Consider the following 26,571-nt stretch of genomic DNA (forward strand, 5'->3'; position numbering starts at 1 on the left):
GTGATTTCACTGATAATAGCGAATAATCATTTGCAAAGATTATTTGTCAGCTTGCAGGCATTTGTCTTTCAGAAAGCAATAGCATGCACATTTGTGAGAAAGTCTAGTAGAAAAGAATGTATGCATATTTTCTTGTTAGCATCAACTTTACTTTTCTGTCTGATGTGTGGATAAGTAAATAAAAAAGAAAGGAGAAATCCTAAGGCAAAAGCAAGTAATCTAGGCAGGAAAAAAAAATTCAGAAAAAAAAGTTGCATCTAATTCTGTGACACTGCACTTTGTTGAGGTGACTATTCATTTATTTAGCTTGGAAGCTGAGGTCACTTTACATCTCCTCTGACATTTTAAAATGATTAAAATCATTCATAATAAACCAACCTGAGTCACAAGCAACAAAAGTTTAATCTTGACTGTCAATGCTGGCTTAAAAGACTTAGCCTTTAAACAATCCATCTTAATGATAGATTCAGAGTATCTTCCACCATATGTTTTATGTATATATATATATATAATATATACATATTATAACATAAAACATGTATATATATATATAATATATATACATATTATAACATAAAACATATAAATATTCCAATAGGAAAGAACTGTTGCTCAGAATACATTGAAATTTACTGAAGATGCCTGGGAATGTGTTGTGTGTGTTGTTTTGGTTTTTGTTCTTATAAAAAATAATCATATACCAATCCAAAAAAGAGAAGGAAAGTAGGTCCTCATAGTGTGATGAGGCTGAGGAGGGGAATGGATGAGACAGGCAGGGATTGTAAATTTTTAACAGGCTTAGGTAATCTGAACATTCCTTTTTTTGGTTTGTTTGTTTGTTTTTTTCCCTCCTCCTCTCAGTTTTTCTTCATATACTTGAAGTTTTGTGGAAATGTTGGTCCTAGCAGGGAATTCCAGGAGCTTGGCCAATAACAATGTTATAACAGGGGTATCCCGGCCAGCTGATGTGAGGTGCTGGAAAAGATTTCTGTAGCCCTCTAAAGGTGCCATTTCAGGAGACATGACATTACTGGATTGTACCTTTAAGAAGGACAAAAAGGGTAAAATCATTCTGCAGCAGTGAGTGTATGTCATGAATGGAGCAGAAGTTACTATAGGAGAAGTAATGGGTTTGTGTTGTTATATGCTGTATGTAAAGGAAGAGAGAGAAGTTTGAGAGATTCTCTCTAATCTCTGAATGCCTCTTTGAAATGTAGACGTTTTGCTGAGAGCATTGGTGTATTATGATGTTGCTGGATTATTGATTTGATAGAGAAATGTATTCCATTATGAGAAAAATGGAATATAAAGAAAAAGAATGGAGGAGTATTTTAGGAAGCAGAAAAATGGTTAAACATTGCTGTAATGATTGAAATGGAAATTAAGCTTTAAATTCTTGATGTTTATCTCTAAGAGGTACTTAATTTTTAGGTGCAGATAGGCTAGCATTCCAGTATATTGCTGTCTGTCCAAAGGAAACCTGTTATGGAGCTTTCCTTGGGTAGTGGTCTTTGAATGTTCTACCTCTCTGACTGCGTGTCCATGAAATCTCCTTGTCTTTCATTTCCCCCCTTTCAGTGAGAGAGGGAGATGGACAGAGCACTAAGCCTTTGACAAATTGAATTTAGCATATAATTACTGGCATGAGAGCTAGCAATTATAGATTTCAATTAATGTGATGTATTAAATGTCAAACAGCTGCAGAGATCATTGGAAATCTACCTTTGTTTCTTTTTATCTAAATAAATACCCCACCTGCCAGGTAGTAATCAGGCAATCAGCAAGTTCTGTAATTACCTCTCTCTGACATTTGTTGTGGGCTAACGTGGGCAGGCAGCAAAGTTCCACACAGCTGCTTTCTTGCTGGCACATGTGGGTGTCTACTGCTGATGCCACACACTATGTTCATGTTAGGAAAGAGAAATGGAAGCCTTGCACAGGCATTCAGTGGAAAATATTAGGTTGTATCAATGAGGAATCAGTAGGATAGGTGGTTAAAAAGAGCACTGTCCTTCAGACAGTTACATTTCACTTGGAATAGGAAATGATAGAATACTGGAGTTTCACCGTAACTAAGATATATCCACATCATGGGCTATGGACAGACACCTGCTCTGCTGTAATACCAGGCATGGTCCTGCTGGGGCAGACAGCATGGAGGTCTGGTTTAAACACCATAAATGCTGAAGGTGCGTTTGAATGCATGAGGTTTTACCCCCCTGAGATACCTCAGGGGGGGTATTTCAGGGGGCCTGAATGGTGGCTGCAGCTCCTCACAGGGAGCGGAGGGGCAGCGCTGAGCTCTGCTCTGTGTGACAGCGACAGGGCCCTAGGGAACGGCATGGAGCTGCATCAGGGGAGGGCAGCTGGGGGTCAGGAAAGGGTCTGCAGCACAGGGCAGAACATGCTGCCTGGGGCCGGAGTTCAGGGACATGTTTGGACACCTCTCTCAGACATAGGGTTTGAATTTTGGGTGTTCCTGTGTGGAGCCTATCTGGGCTTGGTGATCCCTGTGGGTCTCTTCCACCTTGGTATATTCTATGATCCTGTTCTGTGATCTGCTGTTTGAATTAGTGCATTTACTGAGGGTTGGTTCTGGTGAAGTCAATGAATTAGGCTCAGCTGAAACTGTCAACTGTAAGGTGCTCGTAAATAGAGGACTCTGAACATATTTATGGAGCTCTGAATGGAATAGAAACAGATGGTTAGCAGGATGTTTGCAGACAGCTGAAGGAGGAGGAAGAGATGTTTGCAGGAAAAGAAGACTAATTGGAAATAGAATAATTTCTTTGCTGGTTTGGAAGAACTTTCTGCTCTTTTTCACCCTTTTATTGAAATCAAAAGGCGCATGGTGATACCACTGCATGTAACATTTTAAATTTAACTGTAATGCTAGCCAAATTATGTTCTTAGAGTTTAAATGCGATTTGGACTTGAGATAAAACTCTATTCTTGTATTGCAGCAGATGGATGTAGCTATGGAAATATTTTGCAAACAAATAAGCAAAATGCAGGGAGTAATTGTTTGCGTAGATCAGTGTGGAGAAGCCACACTTGTTTTGTCAGTTTTTATTAATAATTCAGCAAGTGTCTTCAAATAGTTATAAACACAGGAAGCTGTTAAATACTGAATTTTCAAAACCTGTTCGCTTGGTCACTGTCTTATCTGTCACTGAACATTTCCATTTAGGCTTAGATCTGATAGAATTGCCAGTAGGCACTGAAACTGTTCTGTTTTGATATAGGAAAAAGTAATCTTACCTTGTGGACAAAGGCACAAAGAACAGCATAGTCCTTGGCAGCTACGGGGCATTGGTCATTTAGCTGCATTTTGTGTACTTTGAAATCTCCACCTCCATTTAGTGTCAAAGCATAAGCAGAAAGAAGAAGCATATTTGCCCCTCCAATTATTCCACTTAAAAATGTAAAAAATATTGTCTTAGTGCCTTCTACAGACAGACTGGATACATCTTCTCTCTCCCTTCTAATTTATACTCAGTAAAGAGATACAGTAATTAGATTGAGTTTTACTAATATGTACGTATATTAATTTTTCTTTAGAAATTATACTTTGAGATTCATGCCTATACCTATGAATGATGCTTCCCAAGCACTGAAAACAAACCCTGAGAAAACAGAAGAGGCACTGCAAAAGGTATTGCCCATACCAACCACTTGCAGAAATAAAGACAATTAAACATGGTTGTTTTTTTGTTTTTTTTTTTTAAGTGACAGTGATTTTCTGCATGATTGAATAAGACTTCTTGGATAATTTCACTGAATGTTTGATTTGCACGAGCATATATGTGATAATCAAGTGCTGCAAGAGCATGTAAAACTTTCTGTTCCAATGTGTGGTGGAATGCATTGGCATGTATTGAAAAGTCATAACCAAACCAGTGTGATCTGGGCTTTTTATTTCTTTTCATCTAAGCGTGGAAAGGAGAGTCTGAAACTCGTGTTTTCTGTTTGTTGTTGTTGTTTTTCATATCTGTTTGTTTGTATTTCTTTGTGTGCAGAATTAGTGGTAGACATTTTTTTCCTGTCGCATAAAAAGTGCAATCGGCACCATACAAGACAAAGAATGCTCTTAAATCTGGGGGAGAATAAAAACATTTATTGCATGTGTTTTATATCATACATACAAAGTTAACACACTGTGTTGCCATAAACTAACAACTGCACCGTGTTCTTTTGGATGTAGATGGTGTTGATAGTATCTGTAGCTGTTCCACTTGCATGGGCTATACAACTCTCAGATGAGTTTTAATACAGTAAATTTTGCAAGCTCCAAGTAAGCCTTCTGCTCTATTGGAAAACACATGCTTCATGAGTCTTTAATGAGTAGTTTTCCTTCCACCAGAGTAGGATCACAGAATCCATATGAATAGATATTACAGAGATTTACGATTAAAAAGCAATAGCTATGATCCTTATTAGTAAAGAAATGCTCATTAAAGAGATTCTCAAAGGGAAAAGTGCTGGTAGTTAAGCCCTTTTTTCTTTGATGCATGTAAATGATGTAAGTTTTTCTTTAAAAAGTCTGGATCGTTCAGGAGGTTGTATTTCTTACGTCTTGTTTAATGTAATTGTAGATAGTTTCATATCTGAAATGATAAATGTATCTCTCAAAAAATATTATTCTGTGTGTTAATTAGGCATTGTGTTCAAAGAGTACTTTTATTAATTTCGAAGTTGCTAACACTAGCCCTCAGTTTCTTTAAACTTGTGTTGTTCAAGCTTTGTTTATACAGCATCAGGCAATTCTCTTCCAAAAAAAAAAAAAAAAAAAAAAAGTTTCTGAAGTAGTGCTGTGAAGGCTACTAATCCTATGCAAGCAGGAACACCACACAAACTGTGATATGGAACACAGTGAGGGGACATCTCAACTGGCTTGTTGGCATCTCAGGAGGGCCCACAAGCTTCAGTGCACTGCAGCTTGAACATAAGAGTGCTCCTGGATCTGATCCAGCACCAGATGGAACGGTATCTCTACAGTATGCTTTACTTACACTGTGGATGAGCTTGATAAACTCTGCTTTATTATTGAGGGCCTCATTAAGGGACATGGTCAGACTGTTCCAGTTCTTGCCTGTGATGCAGGTTAAGAGGTTTCTTTCTGGACCTTAAGCAGTGTTTACTTGTAGGGTTTTGGACTTGGCTAAGTTTGACAGAGCCAAGTTAAGGGCTTATTTCATATTCTATTAAGCTGACTGAGGGTAGGTGGTAACCACTGGTGAAAGTTGCAGTGAGCTGTGACCAGCAGCTGTGGGTAGAAATCAGTTTTTTCTGAATAGCACTTGTGGGCTCGTTAGCTCAGTGTAACTTTTGAACTGAGGCTCCTGCATCACTTACGCGCTTTTAGATAACTTATCTTCTCTGAAATCCACACGGCTGTTTAAATCCACATTTTTACAGCGAGCCAACTGAATCTAAGTCTATTAGCTTTCTTGTCATGGTCTCTACAACAATACTTTAAGGATAGATTCCCTTTATATATTCCTAAGACCTGTGTCTACTTTTTTTGTCATTAAAAGTTACTAAATTCTCCAAAGAGATTAATAACTCAGGCAAAACCAGTTTTTAGTGATATTTTGCTGCTGACTGAATGGATACGTGCCAATGTGATTATCCAGCACTGAAACATACAGAATAAGGTTTGTAGATAACAAACAAAATTATACTGAAGCAGTTTTTACTGTTAGATACAGTGGCAATATTGAAAGCAAATAATGTAGAGAGGCAAATCAGTTTCCTAATCTAGCTTTGTTTTTTTAGATAGAAAACTACTTGCTTCGTAATCATGAGACCAGAAAGTACCTACAGGAGCAAGCATATCGGTTACAGCAAGGCATTGTTACTAGTACCACTCAGCAGGTGAGTTCCTAACTGGTACTTCTCTGATTTTAATATCTGGATGGAGGCAGAATTCTCTTGCTCTTCCATCAGAATAGCTTAAAGCAGAATGTGTCTTGTGGGAAATAAGCGAGATCAATGGTGCTATTTTTGGAAGAGGTAGGTCTTAAAAACACTAAGAAGTCTCTGTGTAAACTGCTGTTGGAACCAGAAATGGCTTAGTAAATTTGTGCTCTTGAAGTCTAACCTTTCCAGCCAGCTCTTATCAATGTGACTGGCATCATTGTAAGGCTATGTCACTTCCGGTGTCTGAGTCTCAATATCTCTACATAACACTGAGCTAGCATGTAAGCATGCCCTTTGATACCACCAGAGAGCAAGTCATCATCTACCTTAGACATTCAGAATTTCAAGCATCTTGGGAGACTTTACTTAGATGTAGGGAGCAATGGAACGTGGACTTCTGCACTCTAAATTGTGGACTGCTGAAAAGGTGACCTGACACAGTCCAAAATACTGCTGGAAGCTGGGAAGTTTCACTACCTAAGTTTGCTGAAACAGGACATGGTCTTTTTGTAGGGGATTGTGTTTTTTTGTTTCTGTTTGCTCTTCTATTGAAAGAACTACTAGAATTTTCTGTGGTTCTCACCATTCTCTCTGTTCTAATACGTTTCTTACCAGTACTTCTCAGGGCTGTTATCAGCTCCAGTACACCATAAAAACAAGGTGATGTAAACAAAATAAAACCTGTCACAGCCTTTGCTTTAAATTTACTTGCACTAGTTGTGTTCTCATTCAAATGGAAGACTACAGCAAACAGGAGAAGAATACTTATTTTGCTCTTCAGCTGAGTCAGTAATGTTTCTCTGTTGTCTGCATTTTTTTTTGGTGAATTTAAATTCCAAGTAGCTTTTTTCTACCTGCATCGTTAAAAGTTAATGGGACAAAATTTTATTTGCAGGCTGAAATTATATTATAACCTCTCAACAGAGAAAATGGTACTTGGAGATGTATGGGCACTAAAAGCTGCAAGAGCAGCATCATTTTACTTTATGCATTTATCTGTTCCAGTGCCACCTTTTATCCTGTGTTAATAATTTCACGTGCATATCAGGATTCAGCAAATTTATTTTTATTTCAAAAGTAGAGAAAAATACTCATTTCTATATTAAATTGTGCATTGTGCGGATGGATTTCAAAAACAGTTTTAAAAGAGAGCTGGAAAAGGTCCTGTATCCTAGTATAGTGGAAATACATTATTATTCCCAGAGTGTATGTATTTTTTTCAGTCCAGCTGTCCCAGTGAGAGTTTCTACTATCTGATAATTAATTAGCTTTTTGTCCTTCTACAAAAAAACACTCAAAACCCTTTCAAGAGAAAGAGTAATGTGGAGCAGAACAGGAGCATGCTGTGAAATTATTTCACTTCTCATCGATAATGATATAAGATGTTAGAACTTGAGGCTTGATATGTTGATAACACATGTGCTCTTTCTTTGAAATGTCAAATAGACAATTCTACTGAATACTATGCAGGCCAATAAATACTTTTTGGCTATTATATGCCTCTACTATGTCTTTCTTAATCAAAGCTGACAATATGTCAGCCGTTCTGTGGTCCTTGTAAGGATACAGATAAACCATCTGCCTCAGCCTCGCAGCATGTTGAATGAAATGTGATATCAATGCAGATGAAGTTCATTTTATCTCAGTGTGAAAGATCTGATGGAAACTTTTGCTTTGGCATTCCTAGTTCCCCTGCAACTAGGAATATCTATATTGTGAAAGAAACCCCCCCAAAGCCTACACAATACTATTTTGCTTAGGTAGGTAAAATCTCTGTTGATGTTTGGATTGTGTCAGAGTTTTCTTTAACTGTGTGAATTTCTTAACAATTTGCAAACCATCAAAGCTAAGGCTTATATGTAGCAAGAATTTCAGCATTAAACCTTCTCTGAAAAGCAAAACAAAGCCTAAAATGGGTAACTTCTTGTTTATTTGTAGTTATCCCACAGGTAACTGTGGGAGAAATATGCTAAGCAATATATTTTTTAACGACAAATGATTTATTTTTCTGGCATCTGGGTGTGTCTTTAAGAGTTACAGTGCTTTCTTTCTGTAGCACTGATAAACCCTCTGAGCATTGATCGTGCATTTCCAGATCTTTATATTTTCACTTCAGATCTCATCATGATAGTATTGATTTGCTACCTGGACTGAATTCAGTTTGCATTTGAGCAGCATCCTGATGTTTTGTCTTTTTTCTTTCCTTTGTTCAAGTAGATGATTGACAGAATATGTGTTAAAGTGCAAGATCATCTCAACTCCTTAAGAAACTGTGGTGTGGATGCTGTACAGGAAGATGTCAAATCTGCAGAAAGGCTTATGCGAGATGCCAAGAACTCCAAAACAGTAAGCCTTTCTCAGCAAACTGATAATACTGAGCGTAGTTCAACATGTACTTGCAGCCTTCTCCTTTTGGGGGGTTATGATAACATTGTGTCACAAGTTCATATTTTCTTTATATGATCAGCTTCAGATAATATTTATAAATTCTTTAGTTTAGCAGAGAAGTTTCCTCCTGTGTGTTCAGATTTGAAGACAGGTAGCGAAGAGTCTGCTTTCTGAAGATATTCTTTCTGTCTTACAGCTTTTACCAAACCTGTACCACCTTGGCGGAGCTGCTTGGGCGGGAGCAAATGGTTCACTTCCCAATCCAATCCAAGAGACTCTTGAATCCATGGCTGGAGAAGTCACAAGGGTTGTGGATGAGCAGCTTAAGGTCTGTGGGTGGTTTTCTACCATCTCTCATGTGCAGGAATAATTAATGTCTGAGGTCTGCTGATATTTTAAAAATGCAAATATGCCACCCAGTTATGGTTGTTTTTTTAACTTCTCAGTATACTTGTGCACAAGTTATCTTTTAGTTATTGGTTTCTTACAACTTTGTGCTTTATTATCTGGCTACTTGCCCAGTTGGAATGAAAAAATGACTTTAGTGCTTGCAATAGCAGAAGGAACATATCATTTTTATATCAAATGGAATTTTTCCTGACAGAAGTTGAGCTAGTACTTGATCTAGCAGCTGGCAGACCTGCTTGTGCAGGGATTTGGAACCTGATGATCCTTGAGGTGCTTTCCAACCCAAGCCAGTCCTTGATTCTGTGAAAAAACCACAGGCACAATGTGTCTCTTTTGGGAATCTTCTAGGACAGGAAGAGTTATTGACTGCTCCTTAGGCCTTTAATAAAGGTGTCTAAAAAGCACTGTAGAAATTCTTATGCCCTGGAGAGAAGTGCTCTTAATTTAAGGTATTCCACTGAAACGAAAGCTGCTTTTCTGTAGGCTCCTTTGCAGAATTTTTATCCCAGTGACTACTTTGAACCGGATGCAGAATTTCCACTTAAACTGTTGGGTTTGGGTAACTTGTGTATATTGAAAGTGCCTCAAGAATTTCTACAGGCAGCTTCACAGGAAATCCTTTCACAAGCTTCCATTAAATCTCAATTCTTGAAATAGACATAATTGATCTGTAAATACTTAAATACTCTTAACTGTAAGTTCAGGCAGCACTTTTGCAGTAATCTCTATGTTCAGTTGTGTCTTACTGTGTAATAAATAAAGAAGAGTCATTTATACAGAATGTGCAAAGGCATCTGTCCAACAAGGTAGGTTGGGGCAATTTGAGGAGCTTACAGGATCTTCTGGAAGCTGATGAATCTAAAAACAAGGTTCTGAAACAATTCAAAGCAACTTAGGTTTGACTAAGCTATCTGCCTGTGTTTAGCATTGTTCAGATCATGGAAGAATCCAGAAGTGCAGATTGAACTGTTCAGTTGAATCAACATGAAAATGCTTTAGTCAGAGGGAATGTAATAAAGAACACTAATAATACCACATTACTAATTACGTTTTATAAATTAAAAAGTTAATGAAGAAGAAAATGGTGCTGAATTTTCAGCATTTTTTTCCCCTTCCTCCACTGTATTGAAATAAGGCAAAGATTTTCTTTCACATCTTTAATTTCTGTGGACATGAAAGTGATTTAGCTACAGGATTCTTCCCAGTGTAGCTTCTGGGCTGTTACTGGGACAGATGTTAAGAGGTCACCCTTTGCATACAGCTCGCACACTTCAATAAATCCTGTGCATTTTGAAGAGTCTTAGAGAAGGAAAATAAATGCTTTTTAGTGTTTGGAGTGTTATATATTGCTCCTGGAATAAGATTGCCTTGATGGGTCTTTTGTTTGTTTTTACGCATTTACAGCAAAAGGCACTTTAGCACTACCGTTCTAAGCTTTTTTCATTTATTCTTATGACTTCTACAGCAAAGTTTAAGTGCCTTACAAAAGACTCTTAGGTCATAGTGCTCTTTCTATAAAGTAATGCCTGTTTGTATTAATTTTACACTCAGGGCTAAAAGGTTTTCTTTTAAACTATATGGTGATGCTAAGAGCTTTACATGGTGCAGAAAATATTGAATGTGGATTAGGATTTTTTTTTTCTTCCACTTATTTAGGCCAATTCAAAGCATTATGTGGAAGCTAGATAAGGGAGCTCATATAAGTACTTTTACTTCATAATATTGAGGAGTAAAAACATTGTATATGCTGTAAATGGAGTTTTAATTTTTTAGCTTCTACATTGAGCAGATAGCTTTGTTCTGGAAAAGTGTGTTTGGAAATTGATTAAAGTCAAGAAGAACTTTTCACGTAAATAATAGGTGATTTATCTGTAAGAATGGAAGAAAAGTGAAGGGAGAAGTAGAATAAGGACAAGCACCATCTTAGAGTGTGTTGAGTTTGGTCAAAGAAGAAATTGTAGCATTACTCTTGCATTTCTGTTCTCCTGCTGGTGTCACTGTTGACATGGAACCCAGAGATGGCTTATTCAGTCAGCAAAAGCCAAAGAGAAACCTGTAGGCAAGACAAGTGGTGCTTAAGCAAGAGAAGATTTTTTTATAAGGACAGAATCGGCGTTTGAACTGTTTGTCCTTATTTCCATTCTGCTGCAGTGTGATTTTCAAGACTGACTAGACACTGCTTTGCAAAAAGAATTAATATATCAGTAATTCTTGTTAGTATTTTACTTAGTTCAGTTACCGTGGAAGTTCTTCATCCTCTGTATGGATATGGCCACAAGGGCTGGAAAGGCTCTTCATTAGTATTGTGGCCCAAAATACGCTTAGGTTATGCTGAGTTTATTGGGCAGTAGCACAGGCTGCCCAGGGAGGTGGTGGAGTCACCTTCCCTGGAGGAGTTCAAGGAACATGTGGATGTGGCACTGAGGGATGTGCTTAGCGGGCACAGTGGGGATGGGCTGATGGTTGGATTAGGGATCTTAGAGGTCTTTTCCAATCTTCGTGATTTTGTCGTTCTGTGTAGTGAGGACTCTTTGTATCTTCCAGTCAGAGCTGGATTTATTCATGGTTTATAAAATTGGATTAAAACCATTATCTCCTTTTCTCACAAGCACAGATAATACACAGAATATTGATAAATCCAATACAGTTGAAAGGTGCTTCATGACACGGTTTCATTGAGGAACATATAAAAGATTTTTCTTAAAAAAAAAATAAAAAAAAAAAAGCCTGAAAAGTTGATTTTATCAACAGAGGAGGCCTTCAGAAATGTTGAGGGGGTTGAAAAGTTACGTGATCTTGTTTTCATTGTTCTCTCCTGGTTTGTTTCTTTGATCAGTCATTTAAAAATAAAAATAATTCCTTAGTGCATCACTGTGAACTTCCATGTGTGTAAGTGAGATCCATGCATTAAAAGTTTTACCTTCCTTGCAAATCATACTTCTAGCTACATTTCAGTTTTCGGTTATATGCCTGTGTAGCACACCCAGTTCTTGTGAGTCTCCTTTGTGTACTGATTTCCCTTTTGAAAAAGAGCAGGCAGGTCCGGAGTGCACTGAAAGCTGCCAGTTCAGGGCAGAGGTTTGTGCAAAGGCTGGTGCAGCAGAGCTGCCTCCACTCCTGCAGTATGTAGGGGTGGGGAGTGTAATGCCAGCTGTGTAAGGGTAATTTCTTGTTATTTTACTATCGAGCACACAGAAATGCGAATGTTTTGGATTTGAAGATGTGAAGGAGTACATTTACAGGCAGTTTTCAAAGCTAGTATGTTGTTTTTCCTAAGCTTTCTTTTTTAAAAAGCTTTTTGTATTGCAACTGGATTGCAAAATGGATTTGAGTATAGGAAGAAAAATTGTAAGTCTAAAGGTATCATAGTGTTATGCAACAGAATAATGGTGTGATCTGCAACTAATTTAAGCCTCCATACCTGACATTAGCTTTTGCTTACTGTGCTGCAGACTCTCCTTGAATCCATGGTGGATGCAGCAGAAAATCTTTGCCCAAATGTAATGAAGAAAGCTCATATCCGTGAAGACCTGATTGAAGCTAGCACTGAGAAGATTTCCATCCCACGCACTTTTGTGAAAAATGTCCTTCTGGAGCAGTCTGGAATTGATATCCTCAATAAAATCAGGTACTTGAAAAGACAAACAAAATCAGTTACAGAGTTTAGAAAGGACTGTGTTTTGTGTGTGTTTGTGTAGTAGAGGATTTTTTGAGTGCTCTGATGACTTACAAGAAACTATATTAAGGCATTCAAGGAGCAGGAAATTGTTCTAAGGGTCCAGTGAACATAGTTCAGGAAATTCAAATATTTGGAATCTACAGGGATATTAACTTGACCATTAATGCATGTGTTTCAGTTTTCTTTAATAAGACTTCTGGTTTATGGTGCACAAATAATATTTTCATGACTGGTATATTTTTTTAACCTACTGATGTCCTCAGGTAGCACTTAATTACTGTAATAGAAGAAAATTGCACTTGTTTACTTTTAGTATTGACAGTGCTTCACCTGTTGCTAGATTTGGTCTTGCCCTGTGGCTGTAGCAATCACTTTAAATCTTTTGTGTGCAATTTGTGCACAGCAGACAGACATAACTCAAGCTGGAAACTTCGGTATTCAAACCACAAACCTGGAGTAGAAAGAGTTACCTTAAACAACTTCTAATTCCTGAGAGAGAGAAGCAGCTTTTACTTGACTTTCTAATGTATATTTATTTTCACATTAAATATATACCATGTATATTTTTAAGCCATATAGCATGGTTAGCCTGCACTTGAAGCTTTGCCGTTGCCATCACTTGACTCAGAAATCCCTTCTATCTGATAGAAAAGCATATCAATTTGCATTGTGGTGCTGATATACTTGCAGAAGAGAAGGAGATGCTTATTTTTAAAAACAGTAAGACTTTGAGTTTAGTTTCGCTGGTGCAGGAAAATTGGCAGGAACAGGTGTTAAATACTTTAGCTATGCCTTCAGTGTTTAAAATGTCTCAGGGAGTGATTTTTCTTCACTTTAATCCTATCTAACAAATCTGCCCGAAGACAGTAATAGTGCCCTGCTCCTTCTCCCTTTCTACTTCTAGAAGCTGAGACTGTCAGTGAGGCAAGGATGTCACACACTAACCCTTCCTACTTTACATTATTTTAAAATGATATTAAGATTACAGAGGAAGATCTCCACTCTCATTCTTTGCACACTGTGGCTTGGTCCCTATTACACCTTTCTTGCATTGCTTCACCTTCTGAAGGACTTTCTTACCTTTCTTCCCCAGGCCTTCTTCAGTAGAAATGTTAGCCCCAGACAGAATTTGCTGGTTTTTGTTCCAAAACAATTCCAACTGTGCATAAAAATCTTAAAATAAATTATGGTACTTGCTGGCAAGGATCAGCTGAAGCAGCTGGCCTAGAAGCCAAAGGGTCAGGGGAGATGGAGCTTCAGGCTGCAGCTCAGCCCTGTGCGCTTGTCAGCTGCAAATCAGTCCCCTCCACTACTTGAGCCTGTTGTGCTGTGTTCAAAGAGGACACCCCGAGGGAGCAATTCAAGGTGTACGCTTCCTTGATGGGAAGTCACAAGTGAAACCTCCATCAAGTGTGCCAGTGTGCTGGTATGCCATCTACATCAGTGTAATAGGGATGACTGACATGAAGCTCGTAAGGCAGAAGATGGTTACTTAGAGCAAAAGAGAAAGCAGTGTGTAATGAACCAGTGATGGCAAAGACTGGAGAACCAGCACTGTACAATTGCCCTTCAAGTTACAAGTACAAAGGAGCTGAGGAAATGAGTGAACAGATTGTAATTGTTCAGTGCAGTAGTTTTAAACAGGCAACACTCTCTTAATCCTGTGCATCTGACGTTTGTGTTTCTCTGATCAGCGGTGGAGTGTTCCTTACTGCATTTCACATGTGGTTTTTATTCAGCTCTTACCCAGATGTTTTCACGTCAGCTGTTAGAAAAATGTTAGAAGCAGGTTAAATATGGTACAGAGGCTCTTGTGTTTATTGTGTGATTCATAAGTTTATTTCTGAAAGCTGCAGTCATGTATCCTCACACCCTCTGATGTTTTATTTCAAATAAAGTGACGGCATAGGGTATAATCACTGCACTGTTGAATGTGTAATAAAGACAAAATTATCCAGTCTGAATTAAAATTGTCTCATTTCTAATCCTCACACAGCGAAGTAAAGCTGACAGTGGCTTCTTTCCTGTCTGACCGAGTTGTAGATGAAATTCTGGATGCACTTTCCCACTGCCATCACAAACTGGTGAGTATTTTTATGGTTGATAGCTGAATATATCAAGTATCTTAACAGTGCTATTACTTTCATGACTTACTTAGTTTCTCCTTGTCATAGCTGAATTTTGAAATAGATCATATTTTTACTGCTATCACTGACGTAAGTTCAAAAATTATCATGGGATCCCTCTTTAGGAGGGAAACAGCATCAAAAGAGAGTGTGTTACATGCTTGCCATATTACCTTTTGCAATATTATCAGATCTAAAGATAAAAAATGCCTTTGGAATGTAAATTTGACTTTCAGTTAAATGCCATAGCTGTCCTGGCAAGATGATAGGGATTGGTTGCTTGTGAAATGAGAGATGAGATCTCATTCTTTAGAGGGAAATTGCTGAGACCTTATTTCCTAAACAAATGCATCTTGAGATTACTTTAGAAATGTAGGTATCAAGTTTGAAGAAAAAGGAATAGAAACATGGGGAAGGAAACACTCTGAGAGTTACTTGAAGGTATTGAGCTATCAGGAGGCACTGTTATCTGTGATAAAGGTATTTGCTTCATCAAGAAAAAATAAGCAACTTTATTCACAGAAAACCTTTTTGATTTCTTACTTATTGGGCTTCTGTAAGGAGAATTCAGTACTGTTTTTTAAGGAAGCCACTGTGTAGTCATTCTCCTGATTGAAATTTCTCTGGCTTCAGCTTTCAGTCATGAGTTTTTTAGATGATTTTCTCCACAATATTAGAGAACTGTGTATTCCTTTTTATTTCTTCTTTGCAATGGTCCTCATATGCAGAAATGGAATCGCTCTTTTTCTTAAACCATTTTTTAAACATAAAGTAAAAGACTGAGTTGTTTAAGGGTGTGTCTTCATGATACAGAGCAGCATTGTGAAAAGGCATGGCCTCTGGTCTCAGGAGCTATGTAACTACATCAGTCTGCTGTGCGAGTGGCACGCTCATTAGTTCCAGGTGGTTCTGGAGCAGGCTCAGCTGGCAGGAGCTCTGGGCTGAATCTGTCCTGTGGTATTGCACAACTTGGGCATAGCCTGACTCTTGCACAGTAAGTCATTTTCTCCGGCCTTGGAGTCCCTTCAGTAACAACCTTGCAGCTATTTAACAGCCTCTTATAAAATACAGAATTGGACAGGCTATTCCAGCATGGTATTTAACCAACACTGGAGTGAAATTATTTTTGCCTGAGATTCTTTTCTCCTCATATTTATACAGCCAAAGGCATAGGAATTTCTTCTTTTTGTCTGAATTTCAGTTGATAGCTCATTTTAAGAATCATAGAATCATTAAGGTTGGAATACACCTCTGACATGACCAAATCCATCCATCAACCTATCACCACCATGGCCACTGATCTGTGTCCCTCAATGCATATCTCCACGCTTCTTGAATACCTGCAGGGACAGTGAATCCACCACCTCACTGGGCAGTCTGTTCCACTGTCTCACCTTCTTTTCAGAGAAGTTTTTCCTAATATCCTGAACCTCCTCCAGTGCATCTTAAAGCCATTACCTCTCATCCTATTAAGAACACACCAGCTCTCTTCTCAAGGAGCTGTTGCCATGGTAGCCACTTAAGTGCCTCTGCAGTACATGGGAGAGTTAGGGGCAGATTCTCTACATTGGTTTTGTAGATTTCCCCACCAATAATGGCTTCTGGATGCTTGTTGCTGAATTTCATGATTGCGTCCATAGCTAATGGCAGTGCTCTTTGTTCTTTAAGGACGTGCACATCTGATTTGAATTGGTGTACTGTGTGATATGTTTTGGCTTGCATTAGTAAGATGTCCATTCTAGTGTTTAGCATTCTCCCATGTTTCTGCTCTCTGCTGATTGTTTCAGGTAGTTCCTTTGATGACAACAGTGAAGAGTATGGATCTCAAAAATGCTCTAATGCCTGTGGAAATTGTTAGTGTTAATTAAAGCTGTAATTTGAGAGCTAACAGCTACTTCTTAATAAAGCAAAAATTGAATGAACTGATACAGATCTGTACCAATTCCTTAATTGGAGCACTGTGTAGTTCTAGTTCAGCCACTTGCACACGTCTGTGTATGTGGCATTGACAGAGTTGTATTTGAGGTAAATTGGAGGAAGGAGCCTTATTTGACAATACTTCTGTTTGACTAAAGTGATGATGATTAGCATGTTATTATTCCAGACACTTTAGTCTGATTAAAGATAAATTTTTAACAGCTCTTCAATTATTTTTTCCTAGACAGACACTATACTAAATGTGCTATAATTTACTCAGGTCATCCATTTACCCTTTTTGGTGTTTAAAAGAACTACAGTCCACTGGATGACTGCAGCTCTCCCTATCTGTTGCATTTAAAGCTTCTATGACTAACTTACTTGGATCAGCTGATCTTCAAATGCTTGCTCCGAGTGGATGTTTTTCAGCAATCTCTTTAGTTACCAATAGAACTGGAAAATATTTCATAATTATTTCACAATCCAGAGTGGCTTATCTAACATTCTCTGTATTCTTAACAATTTTTGCTATCCAGATCTGACAAGGCATTTTACTTTTCTCTCTGGTACTTTATTAAATAAATAAATAAATAAATACAACTTCAAGGTTTGTTAATGATCTCTGAAGCAAGCTGCCCAGAGAAGCTGTGGTGTCCCATCCCTGGAGGTGTTCAACACCAGGTTGGACGGAACCCTGGGCAGCTTTGGCTGTAGCTAGATGGGCTCTAATGTCCCTTCCAATCTAAGTCATTCTCTGATTTCTTTTTTTTTTCAATTTAGAATTTTTTTTTTAATTTTTACTTTTAGCAGAGCTGTCCCACTTTTTGAAGAAGGGAACATAGCAGTTTTGGACATTTAATAATCATCAAAGAATTCTTGCTATTCAGTCTTTTGTTTTCATCTTCTCTTCCACTGTCACTTAGATATTGATCGTTTGCCATCAGGCCATTAATAAGTTACCTTGGCATTAGCATTCCATTCAGAGATACTCATTGCTTGGGATAGAAATGTTTATTCCTGTTGGGATTGTCCTCTCCTGCTAATGAAGACTGTAATTGGGTTGTGGTCACCAGTCTCTTAACAGCTGGCCTTCCTGTCCCATTACAAACTCATCTTTATCTAGTAGGAAATAACTTTGTTTTCCATAATATTATTTGTATGCATTATGTGCATTATGTGTAGAGCAAATTGCTCTGACCCTTTTTTACAAGTATACTTACAGTTATGATGTTAGCTGAAATTGTACATGTCTTTGTATTATTTAATTTTAAAAAATTATCCAAGGGAAACCTTCTCTTCCACCTCTTTCTTTATAACTAAAGACAGCAGACAAACTTTGAGGAAACCTTTTAATGCTATTATAAGTCAAAAGTATGATGTAAGCTTGATGTCTTTTTATTTGACTTTTTCCTTTTTTCCATTGAACTTTCTCCCTTCTTTCTCACTTCCTTCTTACAATGTGTAAAGGAAGGGATTTTCCATCCTCCCCAAAAAACACACAAAACTGTGTGAAGATTAATATACACAATAAAGTTTTGCATTTGTCAGTGGTCTTCAGGGATCTATGACCTCTTGAATTCCCCAGACTTTCTGATTTGATTTTATTTGTTTTCTTTAAGTTTGATTAATGTATTCCTGTCTTTATCCTGACTGACTGTTTTGATCCAGGCTGACCATTTGACCAGACGTGGCAAACCACTTCCACAGCAGGAATCACTGGAAATTGAGTTAGCTGAAGAAAAACCAACTAAACGCTCTATCATCACGGTTGAAGAGTTAACAGAGATAGAACGTTTGGAGGACCTGGACACCTGCATGGTAAGACACATTTCCATGGCCCATATGGTTAGGCACACAGATCACTGGAAGAGAAGTATATTTCAGAGTGCCTTTTGGCTATTTCATGGTATTAGGAAGCAGAAGGTAAGAGCTGACTTTTAGGAAAAAAAATAACTTCAGCTTGTGTACATTTTGTCTGAGCTACGTATTGCTGCCAAGCAAAGGAAAAGCTTTTCCTTTTTTTCCACTGCTGCTTTTCTACTACCTGTATACAAGAGTCATTGTCTTGCATGCAGCGCTGTAGTAACACTAATTTAATAAATGTCTCTCACAGGCCACAGTTTCACAGAGATTCTGTTGCAGGAATAAATTGGACCTTGCTACCCTCTGACAACGCGCTTATTTCTGCTCTTGTCTTCCTTCTACTTGAGGTGAATTCCTCTGAGCCATGACAAAAATGGCTTCTGCCTGTAACTTACATTATTGGCCACAAACAGATGTTAATGTTTCTGAATCTTTTTTTTTTTTTTTTTCTATCGATGGAGGAATTCCTAAAACCTTGAGTCCGGTCTGCAAGTGAACTTACAGGGCAAGCTTTTCAAAAGTAATTGAGTTAAGAGTATGGGATTTAGTAAGAATGACAAATATAAATCATTAGAGTGCCTTAGAATCCCACATGTGACCTGTATTATAAAGATGTCTCTTTGTCATTGTTTACAGCGTGCAAACCCAGAGAACCCCAAGTAAATGCTTTATTTACTGTTTTTCAACTTCACACTGCCCTCCACTAGATCAGTCTGTTATGGAATTCTGTTGTGAGGAACTTGAGGAAAGGAGCATTTCCATGTTATAACTTAGTCTAGTAGCTGTTACTGCTTCAAGTGATGGTCTTTCTTCTTTCCCCTTCTACCTGCCTCTTTGGCTGTGCGCGTTCACAGGAACATGAAACGGCAGAAGAAAATGGCAACATCTTTTTGTTGGTGAAATTAAGTTCCTTGATTTACCTCTCTGCACAAATTAACTGCAGATTCAGACAACTACAGCTGGAGGGAAGGAGCGGCAAGATCTCTCCTTTTCACAGCAGCTGTCTGTTGAATTGACCTTGCTGTACAACAAAAGCCCACCAACATTGGAACTAGTTTAAAATAGTTTTCTCTCCCTTCCAAGTCTCCTACCTTATCAAGATCTGATTTGATGCAATATTTGTATGAACATCACAAATCCCCGCGAGGCATGTGTTTCTGACTGCATCATCTGGCTCATCACAGATACTATCAAATTCCATGAGCTTTCTGCAGCTAACTTTCAGTAATCATTTGGAGTCCTAAATCCTTTGGGAGGGAGACATTCCAGAACAATATGTAGCTTCTGAACCTGTACCTTTAAGTTAGTTTTTGCTTGCTGACTTCATATATGGAAAAATAAACTAAGCACTCATTTTCATGCTCACCCCCCCCCCCCCCCCTTTGTATTTATTCTTGCAGCATGTAAAAAAAAAAGATGCTGAAAATTCAAAAAGTAGCTCTTGTCTCTACCTCATATCATCATGGTTATATGAAATGATTATATTGCTATGTTATCTTTCACTTTGGCCATATTAAAATAATGGAAATGTGATGATCCCTATACTCAGTAAGATGCGTTTGATGCTGCCTGTAGTTACCTTGAGATGTGATTATGTATCTTCATCCATTCTCATCTCGCACAGAGATTCGAACACCTTTGTTACTCAGATTATCATCAATCCCTAATATCTGGAGAGAAAGAGGAATCAAATAAACACAAGGCAGTAATCTTAGTCACTGCTAAAAAATCCGTTTATTAAAATCTGCAGTCTGTTTTTGAGGGCTGCTTTTTTTTGCATCCTGGATGCAAGTGATATTGGTTGGTGTTGTAAAAACACATAGATAAATAGAGAGCCCCAAGGGATTTTTACCAAGCTAGTGCTCTTCTTGGTAGTGGAAGCATCTTAAAAATTCTTGAAATCTTAAGGGTTTTTTTGCATGAAGTTACTAACTCCACCCAGAAAAATAATACACTTTCAATGTAATGTATTTTAGTTCTGGGAAAATTGTATGGATTTTGGATATTGTCTTAGAAAATTTCACCAGGTTTGTGGCAGCCTTCAAGTATCGTATAGATGTTTGCATGGAAACAAGCAAGCCTGTGGAACAGTGAATGCTTTGTGAGCAGGTCAGTGCAGGAAACAGATATGCTGCTGAAAAATTTACTTAGAAAGGGAAGCATATGGCTTTATGAAGTAGAATTATGAACCTAATTTCCTTTGATTATTTTTAATCTTAAATGAGAAGTAGCTATTTAAATCCCACATCCAAAATGGCATTAGTCCAGAACACTGCCTTGTTTGGCCACTGGAAATCCCTCAACGCCTCCTTGCTGTGTGAGTAGATGGTGCACCTGGCTGTGTATTCTGCTAACATCAAATGTGAAGCCTTGAATTGTGGCTTGCTGTTCTGCATGTTTGTGCATATATAGTTCTATTAACAAAAAATTATCGAACATGCAGTGAACTGATCATGTCACTGGGAAGAAAAGGAAAACTATCCTATTTTACAGTTTCTTTTCCAGTCTGACAGTTTTCTCCAGTTATTTGTTAAAATGTTCATGCAACAAGAGATTTTGGGCACTGAACTTGGACCACCATTTTGGGGGAGCTGTTATTTTTCCATTTGCAAAATTGAACTCATGTGCAAGCCTAATATTTTCAGCAAGCCTGCTCTTCTTGTTTTCTTCAGCAAAAATATGGAGGAGCAGTTCTCTGGCTAAGGGAACAAATACAACAGCTTGTTTTTATGCAGCAGCCCCTCTTAAAGGTGTATTTGAACAATTTGGGGAAAATCTATTTCTAGGTTCAATTTTTATTCTTGGCTTGTCTGATAGTTACAGAGAAATTGTATAGCACTGAAACTAGGTGAATGATTGTGAGCAAGGTAGATTTGGAATAAAATGCTTATGAGCTATTTGTTCTTATACGCTCATTGGAAGTGGAAGATGGGAAGATGTTGTTTTTTAATAAAAGTTGGACTGCCAGCATTCCAGACTGAAACCTCAAATGATGGAGAGGCAGCAAACAAACCAGTAGTGATCTGTTTTACAGCCTGTCTAGATTTTCTCAAGCAAGGTAGAGACTGGCTGTAGCTGGTGGGGGCTTCCATGCCAGAGCAGAGAGTTGCCATCCATTCACTTGTCAGCTAACAGACATAAACTTCGAAAACTGAATAAAATATTAAAATGTTCCTTCAAAATGCAGTGCTGGGGGGGATTAAAAAATATATATATACTTCTCAACATTATTTCTAGTATTTTTGTTGTGGAATTTAGGACATATTCAATACCATACACTAACTGTGCAATTAAAGCTTATTAGCTTCGGTGTAGGATTTGATTCACATCTAGCCTTTGACTGTATCCAGAGAGCCCATGATATGAAAAACTTGTTAGTTGTACCAGAATTTGCTCATCTGTTAAAGGAGTTGAAAAAAATACATAGAGTGATCCACTGTGGGACATGAAAGCTTGAATGTTTCTGACCTGAGAGCTCCTGATTTCCCAGCACTGCAATACATTAAACTGCTTCCGTAATCTACAGCCTTAGTTGTTTACATTTAATTAAAGCTGCATCAATGGTAATAACTCATTAGATAAAAGTTGCATGCAAGTAAAATGGATGTGAAGTCTTTATGCAAAAAATTACTTCCTCTTCTCAGATTAAAGGAAAAGCCACAGCCTGCTTTTCAAAGCTTAAACTCAATTGAGAATTAACTTAATAAATGAGAACTTTTTTTTTTCTTCAGAATATGGCAAGTGACACATTTTAAGTTAATGCATGCATTTCAAAACTAATTTTAAAGAAAACAGCTTTTTCATGTGTCTCAGTACCTGTAACTGTTAGGCTAGATAATAATTGATTTAATTAGATGTAGCACTTCTGTTGTACTTTATTCTTTCATAGCCATTAGTTCTTTACATTATGGTGCATAATTCCTCACGAAAAGGAAGTGGTGCTTCTTCATTAGACTGTGTTTAACAGCTGCATTTTAAAGGTGCTTGTTTGTTTGTTTTATTCTCAAGAGCTTGAGAGTATGCAGACAGACTTTAAAACAGACCAATTCCTGTTTGTTTGCTGTATTTCCATCGTTTGAGGTTCCAGATGGATATTTGGCTTCCAGAGTACTAAAAGGAGATCACCACAGCTAAGCAACTATTTAAAGAAAATTGTCAAGGGAAATAGCTTTTTTTACTAGAATTTTGTGTATTTGTTGTCCTTAAAATATTGATTTCAGCACTATATTGTTATTACTACAGTCAGTAACAAGCATACAGCCAAGCTAGATACCACTTTCAGAGCAAAGCAAAGGTCACTTTTTTGCATTATACAAGACTATGATAGAAAATTGTCTGAAAAATGTAGAGGAATTGTACACTGTAAGTCACACTTCTGATTATAAATCTTCTTCAAGGCATTTCACTATAAGATTGATATGATGTAAGATTGAATGGTAAACTGTGTATCTGCAAAAGTGCATTAGTTAATAGGGAAGGAATGCCTGAGATGAATCTTAGGTATTTCTCATCTATTTCTAATTTTAACTTTAGAGATAGTTCTGTGACTTGAATAGAGGAAAAACGCCACCACCTCTGCAAAAAAAAAATCCCTGCACAACATATCAATGTTTTAGTTTTTACTGAATAGTAGTTTTCTCCTGTATGGTAGAAATGATAATTTGCAGAAATAATAGAACACTTGTAGAGAGGCGGCATCTATTTCTTCCTGGGAATATACTAACTAGCCATTGTCAAAGATGTAGCATGTGAGCTATGAACACATAGATTTTTGAAAGACCAAGTGTTTGTAGCTCATAGGGCTTTTAGAGGAAAGTGAGAGATGTCACTCCTCACACTAAAATTTATTTGTATTTTGGGGGGTTTTTTTGGTTTGTTCTAAAGAAAACTCACTGAGCACCACTTGCAAGTTCTCCACCTCCAAAATCCAAATTAAATTGGAAGTGGAGCAAATTAGAACAGCAAAGATCCCTCCAGTTGGTTTCACTGGTGGAAGGAGAAATACTCAGAGAACACACATGCATATACGTGTGTGTGTGTGTGATGGTACTACAGAAAGAAGAACTAAACTCGGTAGTTCTCGACCTGCTACCACATCAGGTTCTTGTTCTCTACTTGCCTGCAGCAGAATTGTCTCAGGCATACATAGGCACCTTTTTGAAAGAAGGATTAAACGCTTACTTTGAGAGAATCCCAGCTCCTTTAGGATTCATTATGTTCTCCTGTGACATAAAAAAGAAAACAAAACAAAACAAAAAAAACCCTTCAGCTTTGCAACCAGCTTAATTAAAAAGAAAAAATAAAAATCGTTGTTGCTGAAAAGAGCATTTCCTCCATTCCAGCCTCCACCTACACACTTGCACTGGAGTTTGTGCAGCCACTCTGCAAACTGGGAGTAGAAGCTGATTCAGCTTAAAATGGTGCTTTTTCGAGAGGATTTCATGCCCAGGTTGTTTTACAGGGTGATTAGACCCTTGTCCGAGTGCACAGAACAAACCTGAGTGGCAGGAGAAAGCGAGCAGCAGATGATGGCTATGGCAGCAGCCTGGATGGAATGCTAGATGGAATTGGTGGTGACACATTGGCTTCTCTCTCGTATACATTAGCAGAAAAGAGCCTTTTATTTATAGTGAACACAATACTGTGTGGGAAGCTAGGAGTTGGCATAATGGCATATGAAAGCATTCTCATCTTCTGAAAAGGCTCCATCACAAGCATGTGAGCAAATCTACCTCAGTGGGAGACTAGCAATATTTCTGACTCACCCCAACCTAGAATAATTGGTGAAAACATCACCAAGAGGCACATAGCACAGGCTAAGCACGTTCCCTAACATACAGCACTATGTAGGAGTGAGCAAGAGACAAAGGAAGCTGGTGTGATTATTCTTCAGAATTTGGGAATGTCTCATGCAGGTTGTGTGCTTATATGATTGGCTAACCATTAATATTATGATTACATTAATTCCAAATATTTTTCACCGTTCTTTTCCCAGGCTCATTTATGTATAGTTTTGCAGTGTCCTGACAGCCTTTAGATGTCCCTATCTGTGGTTATTCAGTGCCTGTTACATGTGTAGACTACAGTTTAGCCTCCTTTCAGGCTCATGAAGGGGTTATGTGTTCCCATCTAAAACAATTTTAAAAATTACTGGCTTTCAGTGTCTTTTCTTGGTATCATTGAGTGGAAGGAGATGGTGGATAATTGCCGTACAGTACGTTTTTTTTAAACCAACTGAGATTTCTGAGTCAGAAACCAAAGCTGTTTCTCTCAATTTAGGGTGCATTATTGCTGCAATATCAATGAAGAATATGATGAGCTGCTTCTATGTGCTGGGTTATAAATAAAAGTAAATTAGAGACTGTTTTCTTCATAGGTTAAAATGAGAATCGTGAAGTGCAGCTGCTGGGGATGCTGTTTGCATTGTGGCACTTTACTGTTAGCTTGTCTTCTCATAATATTGGTGCTATGTTTTGTCTCAGTAGACCCAGATTTGTACTGAGGCTGGAGAGGAGGTTGTGTAGTTTTGTCTTTTGTGGAAGCAGCTATCTTGCTGATGCTGAATTCCCATCATTTTCTTTCACATGTAATGAAAAAATTGCAATTATAAGAGCATTCCAAGCTCTCACCGAAACCTGAGTTTAATTCTACTGCAGTGGTTTTAAGAGGGACATTCCTACTGAGAAGTTGATCTGTGGCAGACAAAGGTCTCCCACGTTTAGCAGTGCAATCCATAGATGTAGACCCCCCTGGCTGCTCTGTCCCACCATTCACCACTGCTAGCAAAGATTTGGATGCAGTGGAGTCCATAGGCAGGGCCATGTAAGCAACCACCAGCTGCTTCCTGAAGGCTGCATGCAATGGTGGCACGCATGCAGCCCAACTGGACTAGAAAGATGAGGGGACTGTCCCTCACTGGGTCCACTTTCCTGCACTGCCAGCAGATGGGATCACCCACTTTGGGGATGGGCTTTGAGGGCAAAGCTCCATTACACAAAGGTGGGTTAGGAGACACCTGAGCAATCACTAAGAGAGCGGTGGGATCCATCTGTGTTCAACACAAATAGATCCAGAGCTCACCTTTCCATGGCCTCTATTTTAGATAACCTGCTCGGTGTTTGCTGTGGCAGGTTAACAAGAGATCTTTTGAAGGATCTCAGTGAAACCTAGACCCTTGGAAAAGGGGCAGTTGCTAACAGCTTGAGAATAAGCTCTGATGGTGCTGCTCCTACAGTTCACATCTGTCTGCGATCTTAATGCTTCTTGATTCGATTAATATCTGGCACATTGGCCTTCCTGGAGGAGTTGAGGAGTGCTCTGTTTAGTTTCTAGTTTTTGATTCTTCCAGTGTCTCAGATTATCAGCTTGGTCCAGGTTACTTATCTGTGCTGTATGCAGCAGGCTTGTTTACTCTGAAATCTAGAAAGTCTCCAGAAAAATAGTATATGGACAATTCTGCCTTACCAAGAGTGCTTTGTGGTTCTCATTTCGTCTGAAAGAGGAAGCTTGTGATTTTCTGTTTGGCAAGATTGATACTTCATACTGTGGGGATAAAGGACCTGCCTCGCAAGAAGAGGATAGAGAGACAGTGCTGAGGAAGGCAGTTAGAGAGTACCTTTAAATCTTGCTACATTTTGTCATCGAAAAGGAGATTGAAATGAACTAGATTTTTGAAATCAGAAGTTAGAAAAAAAATAAAAAAAATCAAGTGTACATAATGCCAAAAGGATAGAAGAGAGCTTGAGTCATCAAATCTAATCCCTGTTGTTGTAGACAATTGTGTCACATAATCCTATTCATAAATTTATCATACTTCCTCTCAAAATATCTCTCTTTCAGACTACAGAAAAATTTAGAGGTAAACAGATTCTTTCTTCTGCTGTTATTTGGGTCAGTTAAAGCCTCATTTCAAAATGGAGGCGCTCTCTGCAGCAAGACCTTACTTCCTGGGAGTAAAGATTAAATTACTGTGAATTTTTGAGGCCAGGAGTGATGACAGGTTTGAAATTCAGATGGAATTTGAAACCAAAAGCATACAAACCTATGAAACAACAAACAGACTTCAAATGTATTTTTTAGAAAAATAAAAATATGAGCAAAATAGGAAGACAAAGTTATTGAAACAACAGGGTCCTTTCATTCAGAGCTGAATTCATTCAGAACATCTTGTCCAGATTAGTTGTGGGTCGTTTCCAATACCATAGTGTTTATTTATTCCAGAAGTAGTTTGTGAACACACGCTCTGAGTACTTGCAGAATCTTCTCCCT

At 38.1% G+C, this 26,571-nt stretch overlaps 1 protein-coding gene across 5 annotated transcripts in view; it reads left to right on the plus strand.

Moving 5' to 3' along the window:
* Window positions 1–26,571, plus strand: part of CARMIL1 (capping protein regulator and myosin 1 linker 1) — a 173,526-nt gene that overhangs the window by 120,891 nt on the left and 26,064 nt on the right. For all 5 annotated transcript variants that reach the window (XM_042808811.1, XM_042808815.1, XM_042808810.1 and 2 more), the window contains exons 23-29: window positions 3,562–3,655; window positions 5,779–5,877; window positions 8,140–8,268; window positions 8,507–8,638; window positions 12,171–12,346; window positions 14,394–14,481; window positions 18,109–18,258. In XM_042808811.1, coding sequence (XP_042664745.1) covers window positions 3,562–3,655; window positions 5,779–5,877; window positions 8,140–8,268; window positions 8,507–8,638; window positions 12,171–12,346; window positions 14,394–14,481; window positions 18,109–18,258 — 868 coding nt within the window. The remainder of the gene's footprint in view (window positions 1–3,561; window positions 3,656–5,778; window positions 5,878–8,139; window positions 8,269–8,506; window positions 8,639–12,170; window positions 12,347–14,393; window positions 14,482–18,108; window positions 18,259–26,571) is intronic.

The sequence above is a fragment of the Centrocercus urophasianus genome, unplaced genomic scaffold (assembly GCF_019232065.1).
Source record: "Centrocercus urophasianus isolate 14NV4802_14NV808 unplaced genomic scaffold, USGS_Curo_1.0 seq_11, whole genome shotgun sequence".
NCBI classification, from domain to species: domain Eukaryota; kingdom Metazoa; phylum Chordata; class Aves; order Galliformes; family Phasianidae; genus Centrocercus; species Centrocercus urophasianus.